The 15,449-nt window shown below is 52.0% G+C and overlaps 1 protein-coding gene across 2 annotated transcripts in view; it reads right to left on the reverse strand.

Annotated features, from left to right (window-relative positions):
* The window catches only part of GCN1 (GCN1 activator of EIF2AK4), a 214,029-nt gene that overhangs the window by 67,594 nt on the left and 130,986 nt on the right, over window positions 1–15,449 (reverse strand). For both annotated transcript variants that reach the window (XM_075320343.1, XM_075320336.1), the window contains exons 26-30: window positions 1,289–1,467; window positions 1,131–1,211; window positions 817–960; window positions 573–700; window positions 118–307 (exon numbers count right to left, since the gene is read on the reverse strand). In XM_075320343.1, the coding sequence (XP_075176458.1) occupies window positions 118–307; window positions 573–700; window positions 817–960; window positions 1,131–1,211; window positions 1,289–1,467 (722 nt within the window). The remainder of the gene's footprint in view (window positions 1–117; window positions 308–572; window positions 701–816; window positions 961–1,130; window positions 1,212–1,288; window positions 1,468–15,449) is intronic.

Below are 15,449 nucleotides of genomic sequence, written 5' to 3' on the forward strand. Positions count from 1 at the left end.
CCTGAGAAATGCTCCCAACCCACCCAGAGTTCAGTAAGAAAGTCCTAGATTCCTGGCAGGACCCTAGAATACCTACGCTTACCACTGTTCTAGTCTTCCAGAATTAAACAAACTTACATAAAGCTTCTCATGGTACAGCTGGATTAATCTGATCATAACCTCAGAGGCCTGATGGCGATATGTGGCGACTGCATGAGAAAGCGCCTCAGCTCCTGACTGCCTTATTGCATCTTCATGATGAATTACATCCGTAATTAGTAAGGAACACAGGTCGGGTCGTAATTTCAAATCCAGGTCGTCCCAAAATCTAAAAGAAAATGATCAAATATAAGTCCTAAGAAAGTTATGAGCAGAAAAAATGTTTGAAATAACGGGACAAGTATTCATATTGCTAAGAGCTCACCGCACTGGCCTGCAATGTAAAGGAGGACCTGTCAGCACGTTCGACATGTCGATTTTAGTAAATACATGTACTGTCCATGAAATAACACAAGTGTAGTGTTTGAACGTTTTGTTATATACCATCCCTGTGGTTATGTATGAATAAATTGTCACAGTTGAGGGCGTCTCACCTTTCAGATTGTGCTTTTATTTCTGCTTCAACATCAAATCTCATCACCCACAGCCGGTGCAACAAGGCAAGTCCATTTGTGTCATCTGTATCCGGTGTTGGTAACACCATCTCCAGTTCCATTAATCCCTAAAACGGAATAATGTATTCTGAGGACAAACTACATGCAAGAATGAATCATAGACCCTGTTCTAAAAACATGTGGGAAGTAAAGAGAAATTAATATTACGGTGATCACCACTCACCCGTAGAGCGGCATCACGCACATTCGAGCAGGATGACTGTAAAGCTGTAAGTAACACATCGATCTCGTCCTGCTCTGCATATGTGCATCCGATTCCTCCACCACTGCTAGTGCACAGCGATGTCAGCGCATTGGAAGCTAGGACCTGCAAGCAACGATGCCGTCACAAATATGGACTCCACTGCTCTAACCCAGGAACCCTTTTAGATAGCTGAGATCTCCACTAAACTACTAAGTTCAATTGCCGAGCTATGCAGAATACAGCGCTAAATGTGTTGACAAAACAAGGGAAAACAACATTTTGTTCTCACTTACCTGTAATCTTGGGGCGGCCGTTCCTATCACTCTAGTTAATAACAGCAACATATCAGTACGAGGCAGCAACTCCGGACCATTCTAACAGGAAAACACATAAGTAAATCTACCCCAAGCCCACAAGAACCACGCAAGCCACTGTAAATGGATTTACTTACTTCATCAACATGTTTGGCCTGACTCTGGGAAGACCGTAGCTGGCAATGAACGGTGATGATATGCAAGGTTTCCACTAGAAGATCCTCATTATCTTCACTGTTATTACTGGTCTCCATCAAAACCATTTTCAGAAAGGGGAAAGCAAAGGAGAACGCAGGAGCCGAAAGAGGAGATGACCCTGGAATAAAGAAAAGTATTAAAACATTTCATGAGACAACTAAAAAAAAAAAATATCAGTACCCATGAGATAAACCACTCACACATTCTCTTGTGTTTTCTATATTGAAGGGGTTGTCCACTACTTTTACATTGATGAATTGTTTTCAGGGTAGGATATCAATATCAGATCAGCGGGGAATGTGAAAATAGGAACCCTCGCTGATCAGCTGTTCCCGGTATCGACAGCGGGATGTGATGAGTTTTGAAACTGCATAGAACAGCTCTGCCAACTGTATAGTGGCCGGGAACGGTACTGCACATTCGCCCCTATGTGAATGTATAGAGCTGGACTAGCAGTACCCTGCTGTGGCAACTAATAAAATCTAGCTGCTGGAAGTACTTGGAAAAGCTGATCAATAGGGGGATAGGTGTCGAATTTCCACCAATCTGAAATTGAAAACCTATTCTAAAGGATAGATTAGCAATATATCGGTTAAACGTTTTTGCATACACATCCAAAAACATTTAGAGATTTTAACAAGCATTATACACATTCACTTTTGGAGTTGCATCACAAGTGCACATATGGATAACAGATGTATATAAAATACATTTGAAGAACCAAATCCCCCAACCCGAGCTCGCTTCCCCCTACCAACCCTCTAGGGATTGACACCTGAGTAACAATATACAGAAACTTTAGTAGCAATTGACCTCAATGCTATATCTAATTACCCATTATACCCAATAGCTCTATCCACCTATTTCTCAAGAATGCTCCCGATGCCACCCCTGGACAGTTGATTCATTTCTCCCTTGTATTTGAAAAATGTAGTGATCACCCTCTGCTTATATACAACTTTCTAAGAAAATTGTGGCATTTAAATTTACTGATCACCTCCGCTATACAGGAAGAAGTCATTCGCAGCCAATGCTTGGCAATAACTTTCCGTGTGTGATATGAAATTTTGGCTATCGCTAGCTGTTCTGGTGGACTGTCCATATATACATAGCAGCCATCTACTATCCCAATTCCAAGAGCCCTAACAACTGATGAAATTACAAAAAGTATGGGTTATTCCAAATAGGTATATATTTTGTAGAACTGGCACATTTAACCATTTTTTGCAGAACCACCATGTTTTATGAATTGGTAGCAATGTGGTTATCTGCCTTGAATGCATTTTAAACCTACAGTATGTGCCTCCAACATTAACCAGCATAACATCTGCACTCCATCTAAAGCCCACCTCTAATGCTCTGTTCACACTAGAAAGAAGGGAATTTTGTTTACTTACCGTAAATTCCTTTTCTTCTAGCTCCTATTGGGAGACCCAGACAATTGGGTGTATAGCTTCTGCCTCCGGAGGCCACACAAAGTATTACACTTTAAAAGTGTAACCCCTCCCCTCTGCCTATACACCCTCCCGTGCATCACGGGCTCCTCAGTTTTGGTGCAAAAGCAGGAAGGAGGAAACTTATAAATTGGTCTAAGGTAAATTCAATCCGAAGGATGTTCGGAGAACTGAAGACCATGAACCAAAAGAACAATTCAACATGAACAACATGTGTACACAAAAGAACAAACAGCCCGAAGGGAACAGGGGCGGGTGCTGGGTCTCCCAATAGGAGCTAGAAGAAAAGGAATTTACGGTAAGTAAACAAAATTCCCTTCTTCTTTGTCGCTCCATTGGGAGACCCAGACAATTGGGACGTCCAAAAGCAGTCCCTGGGTGGGTAAAAGTATACCTCGATAAAAAGAGCCGAAAACGACCCCCTCTTACAGGTGGGCAACCGCCGCCTGAAGGACTCACCTACCTAGACTGGCGTCTGCCGAAGCATAGATATGCACTTGATAGTGTTTCGTGAAAGTGTGCAGACTAGACCAGGTAGCTGCCTGACACACCTGCTGAGCCGTAGCCCGGTGCCGCAATGCCCAGGACGCACCCACGGCTCTGGTAGAATGGGCTTTCAGCCCCAAAGGAAGCGGAAGCCCAGAAGAACGGTAGGCTTCGAGAATCGGTTCCTTGATCCACCGAGCCAAGGTTGACTTGGAAGCCTGCGAACCCTTACGCTGGCCAGTGACAAGGACAAAGAGCGCATCTGAACGGCGCAGGGGCGCCGTGCGAGACACGTAGAGCCGGAGTGCTCTCACCAGATCTAACGAGTGCAAATCCTTTTCACATTGGTGAACTGGATGAGGGCAAAATGAAGGTAAGGAGATATCCTGATTGAGATGAAAAGGGGATACCACCTTAGGGAGAAATTCCGCGACCGGACGCAGAACCACCTTATCCTGGTGAAAAACCAGGAAGGGGGCTTTGCATGACAGCGCTGCCAGCTCCGACACTCTACGGAGCGATGTAACTGCCACTAGAAATGCCACCTTCTGCGAAAGACGTGATAAAGAGACATCCCGCAGCGGCTCGAAAGGTGGTTTCTGAAGAGCCGTTAGCACCCTGTTAAGATCCCAGGGTTCCAGCGGACGCTTGTAAGGTGGGACTATGTGGCAAACTCCCTGCAGGAACGTGCGGACCTGCGGAAGCCTGGCTAGACGCTTTTGAAAAAATACGGATAGCGACGATACTTGTCCCTTGAGAGAGCCGAGAGACAAACCCTTGTCCATTCCGGATTGAAGGAATGAAAGAAAAGTGGGTAAGGCAAAGGGCCAGGGAGTAAAACCCTTATCAGAGCACCAGGATAAGAAGATCCTCCAAGACCTGTGATAGATCTTGGCGGACGTTGGTTTCCTGGCCTGTCTCATAGTGGCAATGACATCTTGAGATAACCCTGAGGACGCTAGGAGCCAGGACTCAATGGCCACACAGTCAGGTTGAGGGCCGCAGAATTCAGATGGAAAAACGGCCCTTGAGACAGCAAGTCTGGGCGGTCTGGGAGCGCCCACGGTTGACCCACCGTGAGATGCCACAGATCCGGGTACCACGACCGCCTCGGCCAATCTGGGGCGACGAGAATGGCGCGACGACAGTCGGACCTGATTTTGCGCAGCACTCTGGGCAGCATCGCCAGAGGAGGAAATACATAGGGCAGTCGAAACTGCGACCAATCCTGAACTAATGCGTCCGCCACCAGAGCTCTGTGATCTTGAGACCGGGCCATGAATGCCGGGACTTTGTTGTTGTGCCGTGATGCCATGAGATCGACGTCCGGCGTTCCCCAGCGGCGACAGATCTCTCGAAACACGTCTGGGTGAAGAGACCATTCCCCCGCGTCCATGCCCTGTCGGCTGAGAAAATCTGCTTCCCAGTTTTCTACGCCCGGGATGTGAACTGCGGAGATGGTGGAAGCTGTGGCTTCCACCCACTGCAGAATTCGTCGGACTTCCTGGAAGGCTTGACGACTGCGAGTGCCGCCTTGGTGGTTGATGTATGCGACGGCAGTGGCGTTGTCCGACTGGATCCGGATCTGCCTGCCCTCCAGCCACCGATGAAAGGCCAATAGGGCTAGATACACTGCCCTTATCTCCAGAATATTGATCTGAAGGGAAGACTCTATCGGAGTCCAGGTTCCCTGAGCCCTGTGGTGGAGAAAAACTGCCCCCCACCCTGACAGGCTCGCGTCCGTCGTGACCACAGCCCAGGTGGGGGGTAGGAAGGATTTTCCCTGCGATAGAGAGTTGGGAAGGAGCCACCACTGAAGTGACGTCTTGGTTGCAAGGGAAAGAGAGACGTTCCTGTCGAGTGAAGTCGACCTCCTGTCCCATTTGCGGAGAATGTCCCACTGGAGTGGCCGCAGATGGAATTGCGCGAAGGGCACTGCCTCCATCGCTGCCACCATCTTCCCCAGGAAGTGCATGAGGCGCCTCAAGGGGTGTGACTGACCCTGAAGAAGAGATTGCACCCCTGCCTGCATCGAAAGCTGTTTGTCCAGCGGTAGCATGACTACTGCTGACTGAGTATGAAACTCCATCCCAAGGTACGTCAGTGATTGGGTCGGTGACAACTTGGATTTTGGGAAGTTGATGATCCACCCGAACTGCTGGAGAGTCGCCAGAACGACGGAAAGGCTGTTTTGACACGCCATCTGAGAGGGTGCCCTGACCAGAAGATAGTCTAAGTAGGGAATCACCGAGTGGCCCTGAGAGTGTAGGACCGCCACAACAGATGCCATGACCTTGGTGAACACCCGTGGGGCTGTCGCCAGGCCGAAAGGCAATGCCACGAACTGAAGGTGTTCGTCCCCGATGGCGAAACGCAAAAAGCGTTGATGTTCGGGTGCGATCGGCACATGGAGATAAGCATCCTTGATGTCGATCGATGCTAGGAAGTCTCCTTGTGACATCGAAGCGATGACAGAGCGGAGAGATTCCATCCGAAACCGTCTGGTGCTCACATGTCTGTTGAGCAGTTTGAGGTCCAGAACGGGACGGAACGAGCCATCCTTCTTTGGCACCACAAACAAGTTGGAGTAAAAGCCGCGACCATGTTCCTGGAGGGGAACAGGGATCACAACTCCTTCTGTCTTCAGAGCGTTCACCGCCTGAAAAAGTGCATCGGCTCGCTCGGGGGGCGGAGATGTTCTGAAGAAACGAGTCGGGGGACGAGAGCTGAACTCTATCCTGTAACCGTGAGACAGAATGTCTCTCACCCATCGGTCTTGAACATGTGGCCACCAGGCGTCGCAAAAGCGGGAGAGCCTGCCACCGACCGAGGATGCGGTTCGGGGATGCTGAGAGTCATGAGGAGGCCGCCTTGGAAGCAGTGCCTCCTGCGGCCTTTTGGAGGCATGACTTGGACCGCCACGCATAGGAGTTCCTCTGGCCTTTCTCCGGCCTGGTGGACGAAGAGGATTGGGGCTTGGCGGAGGGACGAAAGGACCGAAACCTCGATTGTATTTTCCGTTGCTGAGGTCTCTTTGGTTTGGACTGGGGTAAGGAGGAGTCCTTTCCCTTGGATTCCTTAATAATCTCATCCAATCGTTCACCAAACAAGCGGTCGCCTGCAAACGGCAAACCGGTTAAGAACCTCTTGGAAGCCGAGTCTGCCTTCCATTCGCGCAGCCACATGGCCCTGCGGACTGCCACAGAGTTAGCGGATGCCACCGCTGTACGGCTAGCAGAGTCTAAAACTGCGTTCATGGCGTAGGAAGAAAAAGCTGACGCCTGAGAAGTCAAAGACGCAACCTGCGGAGCAGAATTACGTGTGACCGCATTAATCTCAGCCAGACAAGCTGAGATAGCTTGTAGTGCCCACACGGCTGCAAAGGCCGGGGCAAAAGACGCGCCCGTGGCTTCATAGATGGATTTCACCAGGAGCTCTATCTGCCTGTCAGTGGCATCCTTTAGCGATGATCCATCTGCAACCGATACCACAGATCTAGCCGCCAATCTAGAGACTGGGGGATCCACCTTGGGACATTGAGCCCAACCCTTAACAACGTCAGAGGGGAAGGGGTAACGTGTGTCAGTAAGGCGCTTAGTAAAGCGCTTGTCCGGAACCGCTGTGGGCTTCTGGACAGCATCTCTGAAGTTAGAGTGATCGAAAAACGCACTCCGTGTACGTTTAGGGAACCGAAACTGGTGTTTCTCCTGCTGAGAAGTCGACTCCTCTACAGGTGGCGGCAGAGGAGAGATATCTAACACCTGGTTGATGGACGAGATAAGGTAATTTACTATGGCGTCCCCTTCAGGTGTATCAAGATTGAGAGCAACGTCAGTGTCAGAGCCCTGAGCTGCGACGTCCGCCTTGTCCTCCAGAGAGTCCTCACGCTGGGAACCCGAGCAGCGTGAAGAAGTCGGGGAAGATTCCCAGCGGGCCCGCTTAGCCGGTCTGGGACTGTGGTCCGGGCCGGAGTCCTCCACGTGAGACCTAGGGCCCCCCTGGGAACGTGCTGCGGCGCGGACAGAGAGGGGCCTGGAGGTGAAGATCCAACAGGGCCCGGGGCTTGTGTAAGGACCGGTCTGGACTGCAAAGCTTCAAGCAGCTTAGCAGACCATTTGTCCATAGACTGAGCCATGGATTGTGAGAGTGACTCAGAGAGTTTTTCAGCAAAAACTGCAAACTCTGTCCCTGCCGCCTGGACAGGGGGAGCAAGGGGTTCTACCTGAGCCGAGGGGCCCACTAGTGACCGAGGCTCGGGTTGAGGAAGCAAAACAGGGGTTGAGCATTGCTCACAGTGAGGGTAGGTGGAACCCGCAGGTAACTTAGCCGCACAAGAGGTACAGGTCGCAAAATAACCCTGTGCCTTGGCACCCTTGCTCCTTGTGGACGACATGCTGTTGTCTCCTAGGAGAGTGATCACTGAGGGTATATGGGAAGGGTATACAGCCCGACCGAACAGAAATATATAAATATAGTATCTATTCCGGCACCCTAAGGGGACCAGCACCGGGTGACCGGTGTGGCTTACCGACCGCTAAAAAGCGGAGTGTGTGTCCTCCAGATTCCCTGCCTTAGGTCTCCCAGCGTTGCAGAGCTCTTTCCAGGAAATCCTCCACAGGCAGAATGCCAAAGAAATGGCTGCCGGAGCTCTCAGGGGAGGAGTGGAGCCGTGGGCGGCGTTAGAAAAAGTGCGGGAATCTGGAGTCGCCACAGTGATCAGTGAGGGGGGAGGAAACATACAGGACGCTCCGACCCTCACAGCCGACGTCAGGCCGGCCGTCCCGCCCTTACCCCTGATAGACAGGCCCGGGGGCGGGAGTTTTGCTACTAGGCCGCAATTGAAGCCGGGGACTAAATTTAAGACCGCGGCCGACAAACAGGCGCGGTCGGCGCGGAAGTCCGCCGGCTGTCACAAATAAGCAGCTGCTGCAGCGTCCGGGATGAAGGCGCTCCATGCACATCCCACATGGGGATACAGAGTACCTTAGTGATGCAGGGCCCGGTCCCTGAGGATAAATAAACTCCTGTCCGACAGATTCCCACAGGGGCTGCGGAGGGAGCACGGTCCCAGTGAATGGATGACCGCTCAGGATCCCACTTCTCCCAGAGCCGCTAAGGGATGGTGAAGGAGACGGCATGAGGCTCCGGCCTTTGTACCCGCAATGGGTACCTCAACCTTAACAGCACCGCCGACGTAGTGGGGTGAGAAGGGAACATGCCGGGGGCCCCGTGGGGGCCCACTTTTCTTCCAACCGATATAACTAATCTGAGAATGCATGAGTGGATGTGTGCCTCCTTCCACACAAAGCATAAAAACTGAGGAGCCCGTGATGCACGGGAGGGTGTATAGGCAGAGGGGAGGGGTTACACTTTTTAAAGTGTAATACTTTGTGTGGCCTCCGGAGGCAGAAGCTATACACCCAATTGTCTGGGTCTCCCAATGGAGCGACAAAGAAAAAGAGAATTTTGTTTACTTACCGTAAATTCTTTTTCTTATAGTTCCGACATGGGAGACCCAGACCATGGGTGTATAGCTAGCGACCTCCGGAGGACACACAAAGCACTACACTCAAACGTGTAGCTCCTCCCTCCGGGCTATATACACCCCCTGGATGACAATCTACCCAGTTCAGTGCAAAAGCTGAAGGAGGACATCCACCCATAAGTAGAGATAGAGTAAAACTCGGCAAAACCAGCACTCTGTCTACTAACAACAGCCGTGAAGCACACGGAACAAAAAAACTGCCAACAGGCAACAGGGAGGGAGCTGGGTCTCCCATGTCGGAACTATAAGAAAAAGAATTTACGGTAAGTAAACAAAATTCTCTTTTTCTTCATCGTTCCTTATGGGAGACCCAGACCATGGGACGTTCCAAAGCAGTCCATGGGTGGGAAATAAACGAAACGGAGAAGTAGGCAAAACCTAACTTCACAAATGGGCGACAGCCGCCTGAAGGATGCGTCTGCCCAAGCTCGCATCTGCCGAAGCATGAGCATGCACTTGGTAGTGCTTAGAAAAAGTGTGCAGACTGGACCAAGTGGCAGCCTGACACACTTGCTGAGCCGTAGCCTGGTGCCTGAAAGCCCAGGAGGCACCGACAGCTCTGGTCGAGTGCGCCTTAATCCCCGACGGGGGAGGCACCTGAGAAGATTGGTAGGCATCGGCGATAGCCGACCTAACCCAACGAGCCAAGGTCGGTTTAGACGCCGAAAGGCCCTTGCGCTGACCCGTGGTTAGCACAAAAAGTGAGGTGCACCGCCGAAAAACGGCGGTGCGAGACACATAGATTCGGAGCGCCCGCACCAAATCTAAGGTGTGCAACGCCTTCTCAAAGCGATGCACAGGGGCCGGACAAAAAGAGGGCAATGAAATGTCCTGGTTAAGGTGGAAGGAAGACACCACCTTAGGGAGAAAGTCCGGAGTCGGACGAAGAACCACCTTGTCTTGGTGAAACACCAAAAAGGGGGATTCCGAAGAGAGCGCAGCCAAATCAGAAACTCTCCTGAGAGAAGTTATGGCTACTAGAAAGACAACTTTCTGTGAAAGTCTAGACAAAGGAACCTCCCTGAGAGGCTCAAAAGGGGGTTTCTGTAAGGCCGTGAGGACCAAATTAAGGTCCCAGGGATCCAAGGGTCGTCGGTAAGGAGGAATGATGTGAGATGCGCCCTGCATGAAGGTGCGCACCTGAGCCAGTCGGGCGATACGCCGCTGGAACAATACCGACAAAGCAGACACCTGTCCCTTAAGTGAATTGAGGGACAGACCCAACTGTAGACCCGACTGTAGAAAAGACAGGATGGTCGGCAAGGCGAACGGCCAAGGAGCATGGCCGGAAGAGCGACACCAGGACAGGAAAATTTTCCAAGTCCTGTGGTAAATCTTAGCCGAGGAAGACTTCCGAGCCTGAGTCATGGTGGAGATGACCTCAGAGGGAATGCCTGAAGCCGTCAGGATCCAGGACTCAAGAGCCACGCCGTCAATCTGAGAGCCGCAGAATTCTGGCGGAAGAACGGACCTTGAGAGAGAAGGTCTGGGCGGTCCGGAAGATGCCACGGCACCCCCACGGACAGGCGGAGCAGGTCTGGGTACCAGGCTCGCCTGGGCCAGTCCGGAGCAATGAGTATTACTCGACGGCCCTCCATTCGGATCTTGCGCAGAACCCTGGGCAATAGCGCCAGAGGGGGAAACACATAGGCCAGACTGAACTGAGACCAATCCTGAACCAGTGCGTCTGCTGCGAAGGCTTGAGGATCGTGGGAGCGAGCCACGTAAACCGGAACCTTCTTGTTGTGCCGGGAAGCCATTAGATCTACTTCCGGAGTGCCCCACTTGCGGCAAATTGACCTGAACACTGACGGATGCAGTGCCCACTCGCCGCCGTCCACGGTTTGACGGCTGAGATAATCGGCCTCCCAGTTTTCCACGCCTGGGATGTGGACTGCGGATATGGTGGACTTTGAGTCCTCCGTCCACTGGAGGATTCGTTGAACCTCCAACATCGCCAGACGGCTGTGAGTCCCGCCCTGGTGATTGATGTAGGCAACCGCTGTCGCGTTGTCCGACTGAACCCGAATGTGCTTGCCCGCCAATAGGTGGTGAAAGTCTAGGAGAGCTAGAAACACGGCTCTGATCTCCAGCACATTGATCGGGAGGGCCGATTCGGACGGAGTCCAAGTGCCCTGTGCTCGGTGATGGAGAAACACCGCTCCCCAGCCGGAGAGGCTGGCATCCGTGGTGAGGATCACCCAGGACGGAGTCAGGAAGGACCGTCCCTGTGAAAGGGAGAGGGGCTGAAGCCACCACTGAAGGGAGTTCCTGGCCTGTGATGACAGAGCCACCAGCCTGTCCAAAGAAGAGATCCGCTTGTCCCAACAGCGGAGAATGTCCAGCTGCAAGGGACGCAGATGGAACTGGGCAAAGGGAACCGCTTCCATGGACGCCACCATCTGACCCAGCACCTGCATGAGGTGTCTGATGGAATGACGGCGGTGCCTCAGCAGAGAGCGCACTGCCAGACGAAGGGACTGCTGTTTGACTAAGGGCAACTTGACAAGTGCCGGCAGCGTCTCGAATTGCATCCCTAGGTACAAAAGTACCTGGGTCGGGGTCAGAGTCGACTTGGGGAGGTTGACAAGCCACCCGAATTGGACTAGAGTGGCGAGAGTGAGCGAGACACTCCGCTGACAGTCTACACTGGATGAGGCCTTGACTAGAAGGTCGTCCAGGTAAGGAATCACTGCCAACCCCTGGAGGTGCAGGACCGCAACCACTGCTGCCATCACCTTGGTGAACACTCGGGGGGCCGTGGCTAAGCCAAAGGGAAGAGCCACGAACTGGAAATGTTCCTCTCCGATCGCAAAGCGTAGCCAGCGCTGGTGTGAAACCGCAATAGGCACATGCAGATAGGCATCTCTGATGTCGATGGATGCCAGAAAATCTCCCTGGGTCATTGAGGCAATGACCGATCTTAGAGATTCCATGCGAAAGTGCCGCACCTGAACATGCTTGTTGAGAAGCTTGAGATCCAGGATGGGCCGGGAGGAACCGTCCTTTTTGGGAACTAGAAAGAGGTTTGAGTAGAAACCTCTGAACCGTTCCCGGGCGGGGACCGGAACAATTACACCGTTGGTCTGCAGGGATGCCACGGCCTGAGAGAAGGCGGCGGCTTTGGAGCAGGGGGGGGTGGACAGAAAAAATCTGTTTGGCGGGCTGGAGGAAAAAGGTATCCTGTAGCCGTGGGTGATGATATCCCGCACCCACTGATCGGCGACGTGTTGCAACCACACGTCGCCAAAGTGGGAGAGCCTGCCCCCGACCAAGGACGTTGCTGGCGCGGCCAGATAGTCACGAGGAGGCTGCCTTGGTGGCAGCGGCTCCTCCGGTCTTTTGAGGACGCGGCTTTGCGCGCCAGCTGGATTTGCGATCCTTGGCGGTAGTGGACGAGACTGTGGGCTTAGAGGATGACCAGTTAGAGGAACGAAAGGAACGAAACCTCGATTGGTTCCTGCCCTGGGTAGGTTTCTTGGCTTTAGCTTGTGGCAAGGAAGTACTCTTCCCGCCAGTAGCTTCCTTAATTATGTCATCCAGCTGTTCCCCAAACAGCCGTGACCCAGTAAAGGGGAGACTCGCAAGGTACTTCTTAGAGGAAGCGTCCGCTTTCCACTCTCGAAGCCACAAGATCCTGCGGATCGCGAGGGAGTTAGCGGAAGCCACTGCCGTGCGGTGAGAAGCCTCCAGGATGGCAGACATGGCGTAGGATGCAAAAGCCGAAGCTCGGGAAGTTAAGGCATCCATCTCAGGAATAGAGTCCCTGGAAAGGGAATGAATCTCCGCCAGAGAGGCAGAGATAGCCTTAAGAGCCCACACCGCCGCAAAAGACGGAGAGAAGGAGGCTCCTGCCGCCTCAAATACAGACTTGGCCAGAAGGTCAACCTGGCGGTCAGTGGGATCCTTAAGAGAAGTGCCGTCGGCCACCGCAACTACTGTGCGGGCTGAGATTCTGGACACTGGAGGGTCCACCTTTGGGGACTGGGCCCAGTCCTTAACCACCTCCGGTGGAAACGGGAAACGGTCATCTGAACTACGTTTCGGAAAACGTTTGTCAGGACAGGCCCTAGGCTTGTTAACAGTGGTCTGAAAGCTGGAGTGGTTAAAAAACATACTCCTAGGTTTCTTAGGGGAGGTAAACTGGTGTACCTCTACCAGAGAGGGTTGATCCTCTGACTCCTGTGGGTTGAGGTTCAGTACGGAGTTAATGGACGCAATCAAGTCACTAACGTCCGCATCACCCTCAGACAAATCAATGGGGTACATAGAGGCAGCGTCTGAGCCCACAGTAAAGGAATCCTCCTCGCCCTGCACCTCGGCTTGTGAATCAGAGCCGTGGGACGAGGAAGGAGAAGGGTCCGTGCGTCTCCGTTTAGGGGGACGGGGTCCTAGGACCTGCTCTGAGGGCTCTGCAGAGCTCGGAGCCGCAGAGACACCCTGAGAGGGAGGCTGATGCATAGACAGCAGCGTCTGGGACAGCTGCCCCATGGAATCGGCAAACGACTTGGAAAGAGCCTGTGAAAAGGATGCTACCCAAGCCGGGGGTTCAGCCACCGGGACCGAAGCAGCCTGAGGGACCCCTGAGGAGGCTCCAGGCTGAGACACAACCATATTAGCACAGTTATCACAATGTGGGTACGTGCTAGGCTCTGGCAGAATTAGCTTGCAAGCAGTGCATATAGCATACATGTTTGCAGCTTTGCTCCTAGTGACAGACATGCTGCTGTGGAGGAAGCTCTGCAGCCAAAACACACTCCTGTAGAAAGCCTGAGTGTATAAAAATCCACAACCATAGGTTGTGGCTTACCAGCCCTGCTCTCTGTGTCCTCCGGATTTCACCGCTCCCCTGTAAAGTGACAGCTTTCCAAAAAGTATGCAGCTGCAACATCCAGCGCTTCTCAGTGATAAAAACGCTGATAAAATGGCGCTGGGAGAAGGAGGGGGGGCGTGTATAAGCCCAGGAGCGGGAAAACAGAAGCACAGAGATACAGGGGGGTAGACAGGGGAGGGGACATCTCCTTAGAGAGAAGTGCCCTTCCCTGCTGCTGGCCGGGCGGTGGGCGGCGCTGTATGCAAAACATACAGCAGAAGCCAAAAACGAAACTAGGCCCAAACTGAAGCCGGGGCCTAGATTTCAAAGTGCGGCCGACGAGCAGGCACCGTCGGCGCGGTTCTCATGGGAAATTCCCAGAACCGGCCAAAATTAACAGTAACGCTAAAGCACATACTGCCCCCATAATAAAAGCACCCGGGACCCCTGAAAAAACGTCTCAATACTTAGCTTTGAGACGCAGGGCCATGTCCCTGAGTGGGGTTAACGCTCCTTCCAGCAGGGACCAGACAGGGCTGTGGATGGAGCCGGCCTCCTGCAAGCAGAGAGGACCGTGGAGGCTCCCACTTCAAACAGAGCCTCGACAGAGGATGCGAAGGAGCTCGGCATGTGAAGGCTCCAGCCTTATGAAGATCAACCTTAACAGCACCCCGCAGAGTGGAGCGTGAAGGGACATGCCGGGAGTCCAGATTGGACCCGCTTTTCTTCCAAAACTTTAAAAAATTAAAATAAAATTGAAAAAAATATGAGGAAATAAAAGTGTGTGTATCCTCCTGAAACACAAAGCGTTGAACTGGGTAGATTGTCATCCAGGGGGTGTATATAGCCCGGAGGGAGGAGCTACACGTTTGAGTGTAGTGCTTTGTGTGTCCTCCGGAGGTCGCTAGCTATACACCCATGGTCTGGGTCTCCCATAAGGAACGATGAAGAAAAGGATTTTTCTCAAGAAATTTCTTGAGTCTGAAAGATTAGCGCACTTGCAGTCAAAAAACGCACCGAAAACCGCATGCGTTTTTACCACGTTTTTACCAAAGGTTGGTCCGTGCGTTTTTTACCATATAGCTATAGCAAAAAACGCAGGTACCTGCAGAAAAGAAGTGACATGCAAATTCTTTTTCCCCAGAAATTCTGCAGAAAGAATGTTCTTGAGAAAAAAAACGCAGTGTGCGCACAACTATTTTTTTTTCCCCTAGGATTTTCTGGGGAATTATCTGCAGAAAGGTTACAACAATTTTCTCAAAAAATTTCTGCAGCAAAAGCTGCAAAAAAAACGCGGGTAAAAACACAGTGTGCGCACAGGGCCTAAACGTGTCAAAACTGAGTGGCTAAGTAACATGTCTACATGGGTGGTAGAACTAAGGCTATGTGCGCACGTTGCGTATCTGCATGCAGTTACGCTGCGATCTTTACCGCAGCGTATCTGCATGCGTCCTGCGTCCCCAGCATAATTATGAAGATTAAGCAGGAGACGTGCGCACGTGGCGTCTTAGAGCGCAGCGCTTCGGCTGCTGCCCGAAGCGCGCGTTCTAAGAAGTGACATGTCAACCTCCTCCTAGGGAAGGACAACGGGATCACCATAGACAAAGGAAATGGCTGCAAAAAAAATTGTCAAGTGAGCGTAAAGCAACAGAATCGGCTGGTAGCGAAAAGGTCCAGGTCAGGTCCCGCAACCGTGAGACTACAATCCCACCTGCTGTTCCTCACTCCCTGATGAAAGAGGGAGCTTAAAACAAAGCCTACATGCGTCCTGAAAATTTTAAACTTGTTGCGCTCCCCAAAAA

This window comes from Anomaloglossus baeobatrachus, chromosome 1 (assembly GCF_048569485.1).
Source record: "Anomaloglossus baeobatrachus isolate aAnoBae1 chromosome 1, aAnoBae1.hap1, whole genome shotgun sequence".
Classification (NCBI taxonomy): Eukaryota; Metazoa; Chordata; class Amphibia; order Anura; family Aromobatidae; genus Anomaloglossus; species Anomaloglossus baeobatrachus.